This window comes from Rhinatrema bivittatum, chromosome 1 (assembly GCF_901001135.1).
Source record: "Rhinatrema bivittatum chromosome 1, aRhiBiv1.1, whole genome shotgun sequence".
Lineage (NCBI taxonomy): Eukaryota > Metazoa > Chordata > Amphibia > Gymnophiona > Rhinatrematidae > Rhinatrema > Rhinatrema bivittatum.
The window spans coordinates 830,476,040-830,490,407 of NC_042615.1; the positions used below are offsets into that span (position 1 = coordinate 830,476,040).

At 46.2% G+C, this 14,368-nt stretch overlaps 1 protein-coding gene across 4 annotated transcripts in view; it reads left to right on the forward strand.

Moving 5' to 3' along the window:
* LOC115079368 (leucine-rich repeat and coiled-coil domain-containing protein PF07_0014-like) overlaps positions 1-14,368 on the forward strand; it is a 127,677-nt gene that overhangs the window by 95,397 nt on the left and 17,912 nt on the right. For all 4 annotated transcript variants that reach the window (XM_029582893.1, XM_029582912.1, XM_029582902.1 and 1 more), the window contains 2 exons: positions 2,389-2,415; positions 12,933-12,959. In XM_029582893.1, the coding sequence (XP_029438753.1) occupies positions 2,389-2,415; positions 12,933-12,959 (54 nt within the window). The remainder of the gene's footprint in view (positions 1-2,388; positions 2,416-12,932; positions 12,960-14,368) is intronic.

Consider the following 14,368-nt stretch of genomic DNA (forward strand, 5'->3'; position numbering starts at 1 on the left):
CTTCTAAGGCCCAATTGGGGTCCTTGCCCTTTAAGGGTAAGTTACTTTTTTGGTAAAATCTCGGACGACATGATTCAGTCGCTGGATGAGAATAAGGTGCATCGCCTGCCGGAAGACAGACCTCGCTCATGCGGTTCCTTCTCTTCTCGAGCCAGATTTAGAGGTAATCGTCTAAATCTGCGTCAAGCCCATTGGGCATTATTCCTTTCACGTTTTGACTTTGAACTAAGGTATCGACCAGCAAACAAAAATATTAAGGCTGATGCATTATCTCGTTCATTTGTCTGTGAAGATGGAGAAGAGCCCTTGCAGAACATCATTGATCCAGCCTGTATCATCCTTTCTGCTACCTTTTCGGTTCCGATCAGGAAAACCGTGGTTCCCAGCAGACTCCGCAACAGGGTGTGAGGCGCCCTTTGAGCCTTTAGGAGGTCGACTCTGAAGGATCTTACATTGAAGGGGATTTTTTCTAGTTGCTATCACTTCAGCTCGGCTGATGTCAGAAATCCAAGCTCTTTCTTGCAGGGAACTTTTCTTGCAGATTTCCGATTCTGGCATTTCCATCTGTACGGTTCCTTCCTTTCTCCCGAAGGTGGTATCTTCTTTTCATGTCAATCAATCAGTGGAGCTTCCAGCCTTTGGGGATCTGGATTTGAGGAAGCTGGATGTTTGTAGAGCTTTTCTATGCTACTTGGAAGTCACCAATGATTTTCACATGTCTGACCATCTTTTTGTACTCTGGAATGGTCCCCGGTGGGGTCACATGGCTTCAAAACCACTATTGCTTGTTGGATAAAGGAAGCTATCAGCTCCGCTTACCTGCTAAAGGGCCGAGTTCTTCCGGTGGACCCAAGCAGCGTCTTGGGCGGAGGCTCATTTCGTGTCTCCACAAGAGATCTGTCGGGCGGCGACATGGAAATCACTGCATACTTTCACGCGTCATTATCGGTTGGATGTGCAGGCTACTAATTCGGACGTATTCAGAGAAGGTGTGCTTCGAGCGGGCCTCTCTGGATCCCACCCCAGATAGATATAGCTCTGGTACATCCCAGCAGTCTGGACTGATCCTGGTATGTACAGGGAAAGGAAAATTAGTTTCTTACCTGATAATTTTTGTTCCTGTAGTACCACGGATCAGTCCAGACGCCCGCCCTGTCAGAGTGGCTCAAATGGGGGGAGAGTCCGCTTGCTTTCGCATTCTTTTCTGCAGATTTTTTTGAATTCCTTTTTGGCCTGCGTGGTTCTATAGGTTCCGATCTTACAAGGGTTTGGTGACCAGTTTGGTACTGTTTCCCTTTTTCTTGTTCAGGTGTTAGTGTATATAGTTATGGTGTCTTATGGGAGCTATCTTGCTTTGTCATTACGAAATACTGGCGGACTGTAGGTGGCACTCTCCTATATAAGGTGGAGCTTTGTTTTTAAAACATCTCTGTCTCTATCTGCTGGGAGGGGGGGGGGGGGGGCAAAACCCAGCAGTCTGGACTGATCCGTGGTACTACAGGAACGAAAATTATCAGGTAAGAAACTATTTTTCCTTTCCAATGGCTAGGGCTCGAGCCCGGATTCAGAGTGGAAACTGGCCAAGACTCAGGTGTCATGCTGGGTCCTAGGCTATGGCCCCTGCTTTGAGCCGAGGCCTAGGACCGAAGCATTCCTTTCAAACAAATGAACAGGCTCTCAAGCACATCATGTTAGTGCCATGAATAATATAGTTTGATTGGGTGAATTATTCCAGCTCCACTCTGAACTCCCATGGTTCCTCCACCAGGCCCAAGGGCCACAGTGATACACGTCAAACCTCCAAAATCTGAAACAGGGATATGCTTTCTCTATGTTCCTGAGATATGATAGCACAGCTTACTTAAAATTAATTACAATCTGCTTTACATGCATTACATGGAGATTTACCAAGAAGCACTGTTACCAAGTTATTCTACTAGAGGTTTTCATAGATAAATGTGCAGGAGATTTCTCTTCCTTATATTTCTCATCCCTCAATAAAATGCTAAAACAGGATGGGACCCAGAATCCAAAGGATGATGATAGGAAAACCAGGAGAGGGTGAGAGCGTCTGCTGGGGATCTTGGGGGTTCTTACTTCTGATGCTCAGATCTGGGTCTGATATCTCCTGATGTGGGATGTTACTTTTACATGGAGATCACATCATGTCATGCACTGTAACACAGATCCCACTGTGACTCTCTCACCCGGAGGCTCTAATCAGGAAGGTTTTAATGCAAAAGCAAATCCTCAGACTGGGCAGAAGTCTCCTGGTGATCAGGAGTTTGTTTCTCACCCTGGTGTCTCCCCTATAAAGTGACTTTGCTATTCTGTGACCTTCCCAGGGGAGATTCTCCCTAATCTCACTGCTCTCTTTCTTTCATTTAGGATTACGGTTACGAAAATACTGTTGAGGTAAGCCTAAACTTTGGCTCCTGATAATTATTCACATTAATTGTTGTGAGGTTTAAAATTCTGTTTCTGTCTCAAAAAATGTATTTTTCTAACCTCTATTTCTTTCTACTCTCCTGTCTGTTGGTAATTTAACTCAAAAATGGCGGGTAAAACCAACTTCCTGATAGTACTGATTTTAAAAGTTTGTATTCATTACAAATATTTCTGTGGGGAAATAGTAAATAAGGGCAGTTAAGAATCACTGCCCCCTATCCTCTCTTGTATGCCCTATTGAGATTATACTTCTCTGATTTTCTGTCATTTTGAATAGATGAGCACAAAATTTATCACTTACATAAGAACATAAGAAATTGCCATGCTGGGTCAGACCAAGGGTCCATCAAGCCCAGCATCCTGTTTCCAACAGAGGCCAAACCAGGCCACAAGAACCTGGCAATTATCCAAACACTAAGAAGAAAAAACCAGCACTAGCTTTGTATCTCCAATCATTACTGCAGGGAGCAGCATTAAATAACCTTAACATAAACATGGGGGTAACCTGCAGGGAGCAGCAGTAACTAATCTTAACTCAAACATAGGGGTAACATGCAGGGAGCAGCAGTAACTAACCTTAACACAAACATAGGGGTAACCTGCAGGGAGCATCAGTAACTAACCTTAACACAAACATGGGGATAACCTGCATGGAGCAGCAGTAACTAACCTTAACACAAACATGGGGGTAACCTGCAGGGAGCAGCAGTAACTAACCTTAACACAAACATGGGGTAACCTGCAGGGAGCAGCAGTAACTAACCTTAACACAAACATGGGGGTAACCTGCAGGGAGCAGCAGTAACTAACCTTAACACAAACATGGGGGTAACCTGCAGGGAGCAGCAGTAACTAACCTTAACACAAACATGGGGGTAACCTGCAGGGTGCAGCAGTAACTAACCTTAACACAAACATGGGGGTAACCTGCAGGGAGCAGCAGTAACTAACCTTAACACAAACATAGGGGTAACATGCAGGGAGCTGCAGTAACTAATCTTAACACAAACATGGGGGTAACCTGCAGGGAGCGGCAGTAACTGGTTGATGAATAGAAGACAACAGGTGATGGTAAATGGAACCTACTCTAAAGAGAGAATGGTGTTAAGTGGAGTTCCACAGGGATCGGTATTGAGATGGTATTTAAGGAAGCTGGAAGAGTGGTCGAAGATATGCCAAGAAATGCAGAGTCATGCACCTGGGTTGTGGTAACCCGAAAGAACTATATGCATTGGTGGGTGAAGGGCTGATGTGCACGTAGCAGGAGAGAGACCTTGGGGTGATAGTGTCTAACGACCTGAAGTCGACAAAGCAATGCGACATAGCAATAGCCAAAGACAGAAGAATGCTGGGCTGCATAGACAGAGGAATATCTAATAAGAAAAGGGAAGTGGTAATCCCCTTGTACAAGTCCTTGGTGAGGCCTCACCTGGAGTACTATGATCTGGAGACTGTATCTCAAAGGAGACAGAGACAGGATGGAGACGGTTCAAAGAAGGGTGACCAAAATGGTGAGTGGTCTCCATCGAATGACTTATGAGAAGAGGTTGAAGAACCTGAATATGTATACTCTGGAGGAGAGGAGGTGCAGGGGTGATATGATAGAGACCTTCAGATACTAGAAAGGTTTTAATGACCCATGGTCATCAACAAACCTTTTCCATTGGAAACAATTTAGTAGAACTAGGGGTCACGATTTGAAACTCCAGAGAGGAAGACTTAACCAATGTCAGGAAATATTTCTTCACTGAGAAGGTGGTAGATGCCTGGAATGCCCTTCTGGAGGAAGTAGTGAAGACTAAAACTGTGAAGGATTTCAAAGGGGCATGGGACAAACATTGTGGATCCCTAAAGGCTAGAGGATGGGAATAAATAAAAAATCTAAACCGGCAGGGAGCGACAGTTACTACCATTAAGAGAAATATGGGGGTAACCTGCATGGAGCGGCAGTTACTACCCTCAAGAGAAACATGGGGGTAACCTGTACGTAGCAGCAGTTACTACCCTTATGAGAAATGTGGGGATAGCCTTCACGGAGAGGAAGTTACTACCTTGGGGGGTATTTCTGGGCAGACTGGATGGACCATTTTGGTCTTTTTCTGCCGTCATTACTATGTTACTATGTTGCTACCCTAAACAGAAACATAGGGATAACCTGCAGGGAGCAGCAGTTACTACCTGTAACATATATAAATGAGAGTAACATGCAGAGAGCCACAGTTACTAAACAATAAAATCAAGAGGGTAACATGCATGGAACGGTTATTCCTACCCTTAACAGAAGATATGTGGATAACCTGCATGGATTGGCGCTTGCTACGCTTAACAGAAACATGGGGGAAAACTGCACAGAGCGGCAATTACTACCCCTAACAGAGAGATTTTTTAAACCTACAGAGAGCGGGTTTCACTACCCTTAACAGAAACATGGTGGTAACCTGCATGGGGAGGTAGTTATTACCCTTCACAGAATGTTGGATTCGTGGACCCTTGGGCCGATCGGAGCCGGAGGAAGAACTGCTGTAGGTGATTGCAGCAGCGACCCCGACCGGGAGGCGGCGAGGACAGACTGGAGACTGGCTGAAGGTGGAACTCTGGGAGCCCTATGCGACCAAGAGCTCTGGCGAGGAAGGTGGTGATGGTGGTGCTGGCACTGTGTGGAGAGAACCTTCGCCCTGGAAGCCGATCCTCCCCCGAGAGGAGCTCGTAGGAGTTCGGCCGCTGGGACTTAGGAGATTCACCCTGGAAGCCGGAGTCCCCCCAGGAGGAGCTCGTAGGGACCCGGCCGCTGGGACTTAGGAGGGCCCGCGGGGGCCTGGTCAGCTGTAGTCCAAGGTTGAGTGCCGAAGGGTCGTTGCTCGCCAGTCCAGAGTCAGGAACCAATGAATCTCCGTAAGCCAGTCCAAGGTCAGAAGCCAGAGGGTCAACGCAAGCCGGTCCGAGGTCAGAAGCCAGAGGGTCAACGCAAGCCGGTCCGAGGTCAGAAGCCAGAGAGTACCAAAAGCCAGTCCGGGGTCGGAAGCCAAGAATAAACGTAAGCCAATCCGGGGTCAGGAGCCAAGTAGGAGACAACAAGCAAGAACGCAGCAACTGGAGACAGGAAGAAACCTGGGAACCTCGTTGCAAGGCACTGGAGAGAAGCAACTGCAGGGCTTAAGTAGCCCTGCAGCGTCTGACGTCACCGGAGGCTCTCATTCGAATTTCCCGCGCTGGCCCCTTTAAATTATAGGCAGAGACGCGCGCGCGCGTCTAGGAGGCGGGGCCAGACGCCGAAGGACGCCGGCTGCTCCGGCGAGGCGGACACGAGGCAGCAGAGGGCCCTGCAGGCCCGGGAGAGGCTGCCCGACGTCGGGGCTGCGGCAGCGGGGGTCCCCGGAGGCCTGGGGGACACGGGCTGACGCCGGAGCCGCGGTCAGGTAGGCGGCGATCCCGGGGCCGACCCAGGATCGCAACACAGAAGGCATGGGGGTAACCTGCTTGGAGTGTCAGTTACTACTCTTAACAGAAACATGGGGGTAACCTGCAAGGAGCAGCAGTTACTGCCCTAAACAAAAGGCATGGAGGCAACCTGCAGGGATCTTCAGTTAGTACCCTTAACAGAAGGCATGGGGGTAACCTGCATGGAGCGGCAGTTACTACCCTTCACAGAAGGCATGGGGGTAACCTGCATGGAGCGGCAGTTACTCCCCTTAACAGAAGGCATGGAGTAGCCTGCATGGAGCGGCAGTTACTCCCCTTAACAGAAGGCATGGAGTAGCCTGCATGGAGCGGCAGTTACTACCCTTAACAGAAGGCATGGGGGTAACCTGCATGGAGCGGCAGTTACTACCCTTCACAGAAGGCATGGGGGTAACCTGCATGGAGCTGCAGTTACTTCCCTTAACAGAAGGCATGGGGGTAACCTGCATGGAGCTGCAGTTACTTCCCTTAACAGAAGGCATGGAGTAGCCTGCATGGAGCGGCAGTTACTACCCTTAACAGAAGGCATGGAGGTAACCTGCATGGAGCGACAGTTACTGCCCTTAACAAAAGGCATGGGGATAACCTGCACGGAGCGGCAGTTACTACCCTTAACAGAAGGCATGGGGGTAACCTGCACCGAGCGGCAGTTACTTTCCTTAACAGAAGGCATGGGGGTAACCTGCACGGAGCGGCAGTTACTACCCTTAACAGAAGGCATGGGGGTAACCTGCATGGAGAGGCAGTTACTGCCCTTAACAGAAGGCATGTGGGTAACCTGCATGGAGCGGCAGTTACTGCCCTTAACAGAAAGCATGGGGTAATCTGCATGGAGCGGCAGTTACTACCCTTAACAAAAACATGGGGATAATCTGCATGGATCGGCAGTTACTACCCTAAACAAAAGGCATGGAGGCAACCTGCAGGGATCTTCAGTTAGTACCCTTAACAGAAGGCATGGAGTAGCCTGCATGGAGCGGCAGTTACTACCCTTCACAGAAGGCATGGGGTAACCTGCATGGAGCTGCAGTTACTTCCCTTAACAGAAGGCATGGGGGTAACCTGCATGGAGCTGCAGTTACTTCCCTTAACAGAAGGCATGGAGTAGCCTGCATGGAGCGGCAGTTACTACCCTTAACAGAAGGCATGGAGGTAACCTGCATGGAGCGACAGTTACTGCCCTTAACAAAAGGCATGGGGATAACCTGCACGGAGCGGCAGTTACTACCCTTAACAGAAGGCATGGGGGTAACCTGCACCGAGCGGCAGTTACTTTCCTTAACAGAAGGCATGGGGGTAACCTGCACGGAGCGGCAGTTACTACCCTTAACAGAAGGCATGGGGGTAACCTGCATGGAGAGGCAGTTACTGCCCTTAACAGAAGGCATGTGGGTAACCTGCATGGAGCGGCAGTTACTGCCCTTAACAGAAAGCATGGGGTAATCTGCATGGAGCGGCAGTTACTACCCTTAACAAAAACATGGGGATAATCTGCATGGATCGGCAGTTACTACCCTAAACAAAAGGCATGGAGGCAACCTGCAGGGATCTTCAGTTAGTACCCTTAACAGAAGGCATGGAGTAGCCTGCATGGAGCGGCAGTTACTACCCTTCACAGAAGGCATGGGGGTAACCTGCATGGAGTGGCAGTTACTACCCTTAAAAGACGGCATGGGGTAACCTGCATGGAGCGTCAGTTTCTACCCTTAACAGAAGGCATGGGGTAACCTGCATGGAGCGACAGTTACTGCCCTTAACAGAAGGCATGGGGTAACCTGCATGGAGCGGCAGTTACTAACCTTCACAGAAGGCATGGGGGTAACCTGCATGGAGCTGCAGTTTCTACCCTTAACAGAAGGCATGGGGTAACCTGCATGGAGCGACAGTTACTGCCCTTAACAGAAGGCATGGGGTAACCTGCATGGAGCGGCAGTTACTAACCTTCACAGAAGGCATGGGGGTAACCTGCATGGAGCTGCAGTTACTACCCTTAACAGAAGGCATAGGGGTAACCTGCATGGAGCGGCAGTTACTACCCTTAACAGAAAGCATGGGGTAATCTGCATGGAGCGGCAGTTACTACCCTTAACAAAACATGGGGATAATCTGCATGGAGCGGTAGTTACTACCCTTAACAGAAGGCATGGGGGTAACCTGCATGGAGCGGCAGTTACTACCCTTAACAGAAGGCATGGGGGTAACCTGCATGGAGCGGCAGTTACTACCCTTAACAGAAGGCATGGGGGTAACCTGCATGGAGCGGCAGTTACTATCCTTAACAGAAGGCATGGGGGTAACTTGCACAGAGCGGCAGTTACTACATTAACAGTAACATGGGGTAACCTGAACAGAGTGGCAACTACTAGCATCCGAAGATTGGTGGAGAGACTGGATGGACCATTTTGTCCTTTTCTGCCATTATTTCCATGTCGCTATGTATGTTACACAAGCACATACCTCCAGCCTCCTTCCTTACACCTGAAGTCCTCTAGGTTTTCTCTTATTCTAATCAGGGAGCAGGAATGGGACCGGTCTTCATTAGAGAAGTATTGTGTGGAAGAAAGGGGTCATTAAAGAGAGATGGTATGGAAGTGCAATAAATATTAATAACCTGGTAGTGTCAATGGCAATAAGCAGCCAATCAGAAAGCTTCTGCAGTGCAGCCAGAGCCAATAAGTAATCAGGACTCTCCCATAGTAGCCGCTCCCCATAGTGCAGCGAGTTAGCTTCTCCCCATGGTGCCCTCGGATGTCCTCTTTGGCTTACATTGACTTTTTCAAAAGGATTATGCAAATGTATGCACATAATCTGGTTACATGGGTTCATTTATATAAACTGATACCCAGGCTATTTTAGTGCAGACTACAGATGTGCAGGGAAAAAAAAAATTTTTTTTCTTTTTAAGTTCATTTTCAGGAGGTTTTTTCCCCCAAAAGTTTGGTTCATGGAATGTTGGATTTGTTCCATTTTTGTGAAAAGAATCTAATCATAGTCTTAGTCTTCCTGCCTGTGTTTTCTTTTTATTTGCTTTTCCCTTTAAGCTTTGTTTTGGAATTCCCTAATGTTGGAGGATGTCACTTATAGAAACAGATGCATTATTTCTTTTAATTTCCCTATATTTCTTCTTCTTGTTCAATTATCTCTCTATATATTGTTTTCAAGGTGTTGCATGTAATTTAATTTAAATGCATAAATTAAAAAATAAATCTAATCAAACATTAAAAAATAAAACCCCCGAAAAACAGCCAAAATAAAGAAAATGGGACCTCGCACACTGCTGGCCAAATGGCGGGCGAGGATCTCCCCGGCCCCCACTCAGCCTGTCTGGGGGAGATGCACTGGTGAGGCCAGGGCCCAGTCCCACCCCTCTGCCTCTGCCTTGTACAGAGACTGGATCCAGACCCCAATGCCCTGTCTCAGCAGGGAGGCCGGCTCCCAACCTGGGGGCATCAAAGGGGACTCGGCATAGAGACTGTGTCTGCCTCCTGGGTCTCGGCTTAGCATGGAGCCTGGACCCTCACCCAATACAGAGTTCTGGCCCTGATATTACAGAATGTTTCCATGAAATTGGATTCAGTGACTTTAGGTCACCAGCGAATTCTTTCCGAGCAGTGCACTCAAATTCAATCCTTGGAGGGGGACGTAAAGGGATTGAAAGCGTTAGCTACTGTTCTAACTCGAGAGAGATTACTTGCAACAAGGAAAATGAAATACCTTGAGAATACAATTAAACATCTTAACGTGCGTGTGTTACATTTTCCAAAAGTAAAAGAGGAGAAGCGACTAATTACCTTGAAGAAATATCTGGGGGGGGGGGGGGGGGGGGGGGGGGATTTAAAAATCTCACCAGAAAACATTCCTGAAATGAAGAAATGAATTGAGTTGCATTTCAAACAAGGCTTTACCAGGAATAACGTCTCAAGCAATTCCATTGATTTCCAAAACGTAACCCGCTATTATTTAGAGGAATCTCACACGGAGATCCAGCAGCATATTTACACTTCTGGTAATTTTTCAAACTCAACAAGATTTGAATTATGTAACATGGATGTGTTATTCCTGGGCGGGAAGGTAAGAATTTATGCTGACCTCGCCATGAATACCCAGATTCGACGTAGGGCATTTCCTTTTGTTGAAACCTGAATGTATTGGCATTAGGTGCTGTATAGGGTTATAAAATATCCCTGTAAATGTGCACTGAGACTGCATGGAACAATATTTATTTTCTTTGAAGCTAATCAATTATAAGAGTTTTGAGTGCAAGAAGACAGGTCTCCATTAATGAAAATGAGAATAGAGGTGATGAGATTAATAGTAGGGACCTTTCATAGACATTCTATATAGTAAGCTTTATAGTTTCTTAAATTGATCCTGATTTGCAAGTTAAACATCTCCTGCATATTGCCTCTTTAATGTGTAGTCTTAGACATGTGTAAGTAATAATGATAGAGGGTGTTTTTTTATTATAATTCTAATGGATAGTAGATATTAACATGTCTAATTCTATGCTATTTCATTTGCAAAGTTTTGCGTCTTTGTAAAAATTTTGAAAAAAGCAAGAAAGAATAAATTTAAAAAAAAACACATCTCTAGATGTAAAGGATCTGTAAACATACATTTCTTTGCCTGAAGTGTAACATAGCACACCCAAGAAAACTTCAAGAAGAAAGTGGCTCCAATTGCCACAGTTTTACACTTCAGAGAAAGAAAATGCGTTCTACCAGCTTGTGTAGCCCTAGAGACATCTGGATACATTTGAACTTCCTTATATTTCACAACTGTGGCGATGATGGTGCCCCTGGTGGCAGGTCCTCAGCGGTGACTTCGGGCTGAGGGCTAATTATCAAGGACGGCTTCCACAAAGTCCTTTATAGCAGATCCCTCCCTGAAGTTTCTCTCGCCAGACAGGAGTAGGAGGATAACCATAAGGCAAGGAGGCTATGGGTTAGCACCACTTGTAAGGGAAGGCCCTCTTACAACCAGGCCCCTGAGACCAAACTTCCTTCATTCTCCACTAGAGTAAGGGTCACCTCCCTGGCAGCCCTTTAAAACAACATATTACATCCAGGCAGAAGCTTCTTATGCATTGAAGTTTATTCATTAAACCAAACTCCACCGAAAGGAAAAACACTCAACATAAACAGTATTACCAGACCTGCATTACCAAGCATTCCCAGATCTGGATTAAATTCTCCACCCATCAGCATAAACACAAAAGTTAGTGAACTGTAACAAAAACCCACTAACTTCACACGCAGTGACAACATATTATTATACTTCACTACAATTCATATTTGGTCAATCTTTCCTACCCATCTATATTTTATAATTTTATACATATTTATTAATTGATACAGTTGGCTAAAATGTTAATATTCTCTCTTTAATTTCCTCCCCTTTCAGATCCTAGTTATTTTTCCTTGTTTTTTGTAACTTCCTCACATCCTAAATATTGTTACAATGTTTTTATTTGTTAAGTTTCTTATTATATTTGATGTCGAATTGGGAAATGTTTCTACCATGTTACTCTCTGCAGTTATTCACATTGTTAATTGTAAACCGGGTTGATGTGATTCATATCATGAAACTCGGTATAATAAAAATAATAAATAAATAAATAAATAAATAAATAAGTAAGTAAGTAAGTAAGCAGTAACTGGGAGCTTGCGAGTTTGACACCCTTTAAGCCCTGATGCACTAATCCCCAAAACACCAAGCTTCTCACTCTGAGTTTCTAGTACACGTTCCCCTGCACCACATGTGGGCAAGGTAGGTTTTTCCCCCAGTACCTTCTACTTCCCCCAAGCATAACCTAGTACTGACACCCTCCCCCACTGCAGGAAGGTCTCCTCAGGCCCGCTGCCAGGTCCCAATTACCTCCTTTCCTCCAGCTGCCTTCATTTAGTAGAACAACTCTTTCCCCTGCAACAAGCTCCCCGGGCTTGTACAGTCCTAAAACCATTTTGTATTCTTCCTTTTTAGCTCATACTTGGTTCCAAACCCCACAATAAGCATTGCCCACATTAACATAAGCCTCCCTACCTCGACTTCTTCAACGCCACAGGAGCTAATCCCTCTAATTAACCCTCAAGGCACTGCTGAAGATACTTATGCATACCCCTTGTTACACAGCCCTTAAAAGTGAGGGAACTCTGTTAGAGCTGACTTAGCTTTTAGTGGAAAAGGTCTGCCTGGGCACCATCCCCCCAGCCTCAGGCTTTGGATCTTACTTGCCTTCCCTCCAGCTCTCCTCTCCTCTCTCTCCTTTGGAGGGCTACTCTCTTTATGTTAGATAGAGTGCCCCTCCCTAGGAAGAAACCGCCCCTGTGTTTCCCTGCCCCCAACCCTTCCTGAGGCTGACTACCAGGGCACCTGGGAAATGTAGTTTCCTTCCTGCAAAGTAACCGTCCCCTTGAGGAAAACACCTCAAAGTTTTACAGCACAGAGACTCCGCTCTGGCTCAACTCATCACACACCTTCCCCCTTAAAAAGTCTCTGTGCGCGATATACAGTGTTTCCCCCTTGAACACAAAGCCACTTTTTGAGAAGAGAGTATACTATCCCTTCTTCAAAACCTCTTAAAGTGTTACAGTGCAGAGACTCCTCTCTGGTTCAAATTACCACACAACCTACAATAAAATGCTAATACAGAACGGGACCCAGAATCCGAGGGATGATGATAGGAAAACCAGGACAGGGTGAGAGCGTCTGCTGCGGATCTTGGGGGTTTTTACTTCTGATCCTCAGATCTGGGTCTGATAACTCCTGATGTGGGATGTTACTTTTACATGGAGATCACATCATGTCATGCACTGTAACACAGATCCCACTGTGACTCTCTCACCCGGAGGCTCTAATCAGGAAAGTTTTAATGCAAAAGCAAATCCTCAGACTGGGCAGAAGTCTCCTGGTGATCAGGAGTTTGTTTCTCACCCTGGTGTCTCCCCTATAAAGTGACTTTGCTATTCTGTGACCTTCCCAGGAGAGATTCTCCCTAATCTCACTGCTCTCTTTCTTTCATTTAGGGTGGTGATTATTTAAATCCTGTTGAGGTAAGCCTAAACTTTAGCTCCTGATAATTATTCACATTAATTGCTGTGAGGTTTAAATTTCTGTTTCTGTCTCAGAAAATGTATTTTTCTAAACTCTGTATCTATTTTCTCCTCTCTGTTGGCAATTTGACTCAAAAATGGCCTGTAAAACCAGCATCCTGGTTTTACTTATTTTTAAAGTTTGTATTCATCTATATAAATAAAAATGTAAATGTTTGTTCAAAATCTTAAATCTCCGAAAGTTCTTCACCGATTGCTTTGAAATTTTGACACAACATTGCATTCGAATACGTGCATGTTTATACATACCTATATTATATAGATGTCACACCTGTGACAGGTAAAAACATGCTTTTTGGGAAAAACAGCGCCATCTGTTGGACGTAAAAGCAACACACGCTATCTACAATATAAATGGGCTCTGACCGACGGACCACAAATGCGCAGTACAGAGCAGCTCTACCGCGCATAGAGCTCTGCGCTACATGCTGGGTGTCACAGAGGGGAGGAGGAAAGGGCAGACGAGTCGCCGCTCCAAGAAACAGCTCAGCTTATTCCTCCACCGCTGGGGAAAGGAGGAGGGAGTAGTGCCGGACAGTTACACACAAGAGGAGGAAAGGGTAGAAGAGTCGCCGAGCCAGTCCGTCCACCGCCGGGGAAGGGGGAGAGGGACGGCCGGAGAGGGGGGAGAGGGGGAGAGGGGGAGAGGGACGGCCGGAGCAGAGCAGCAAAAGACTGCTTCTATAAACTCCAGGTTTTGAAGAGGATAAGACCTCTTTTCCATACTCAAGACTTCAGAACAATCCTCCAAGCAGTCATCTTTTCAAAAATAGACTATTGCAATTCCCTATTGCTAGGTCTGCCCTCATCCTATCTCAAACCTTTACAGATGGTACAAAATTCAGCAGCCCGATTACTAACAGGCACAAGAAAGAGAGACCACATATCTCCCATTCTGAAAGAGCTTCATTGGCTACCCGTACACTTCCGTATCATGTATAAAGCCTTATGTATCATCTTCAAAACTATTCATCAACGCATCTCCCTCGATCTTCAAATCCCCCTCCAAGTATACAACTCGACAAGACCTACCAGAGATGTCTACAGAGGCGCCCTCAAAGTTCCCCCTGCGAAAATGACCAGACACATCACCTTAAGAGATCGTGCCACCTCCACAGCCGGCCCTTCCCTGTGGAATTCCATTCCTACAGATCTCAGACTGGAACCCTGCCTCTTAACTTTTAGGAAAAGACTTAAGACTTGGTTATTCAAGCAAGCTTTCCCAGACACATCACAATGACACAAGCCAAAGACACAAACCAAGGATTCCTCATAACATTCAGCCATTAATCATGCCATTTGTACATAGCATTTAATTTAATTTTCTGTATACCGTTAACCGTTTATTC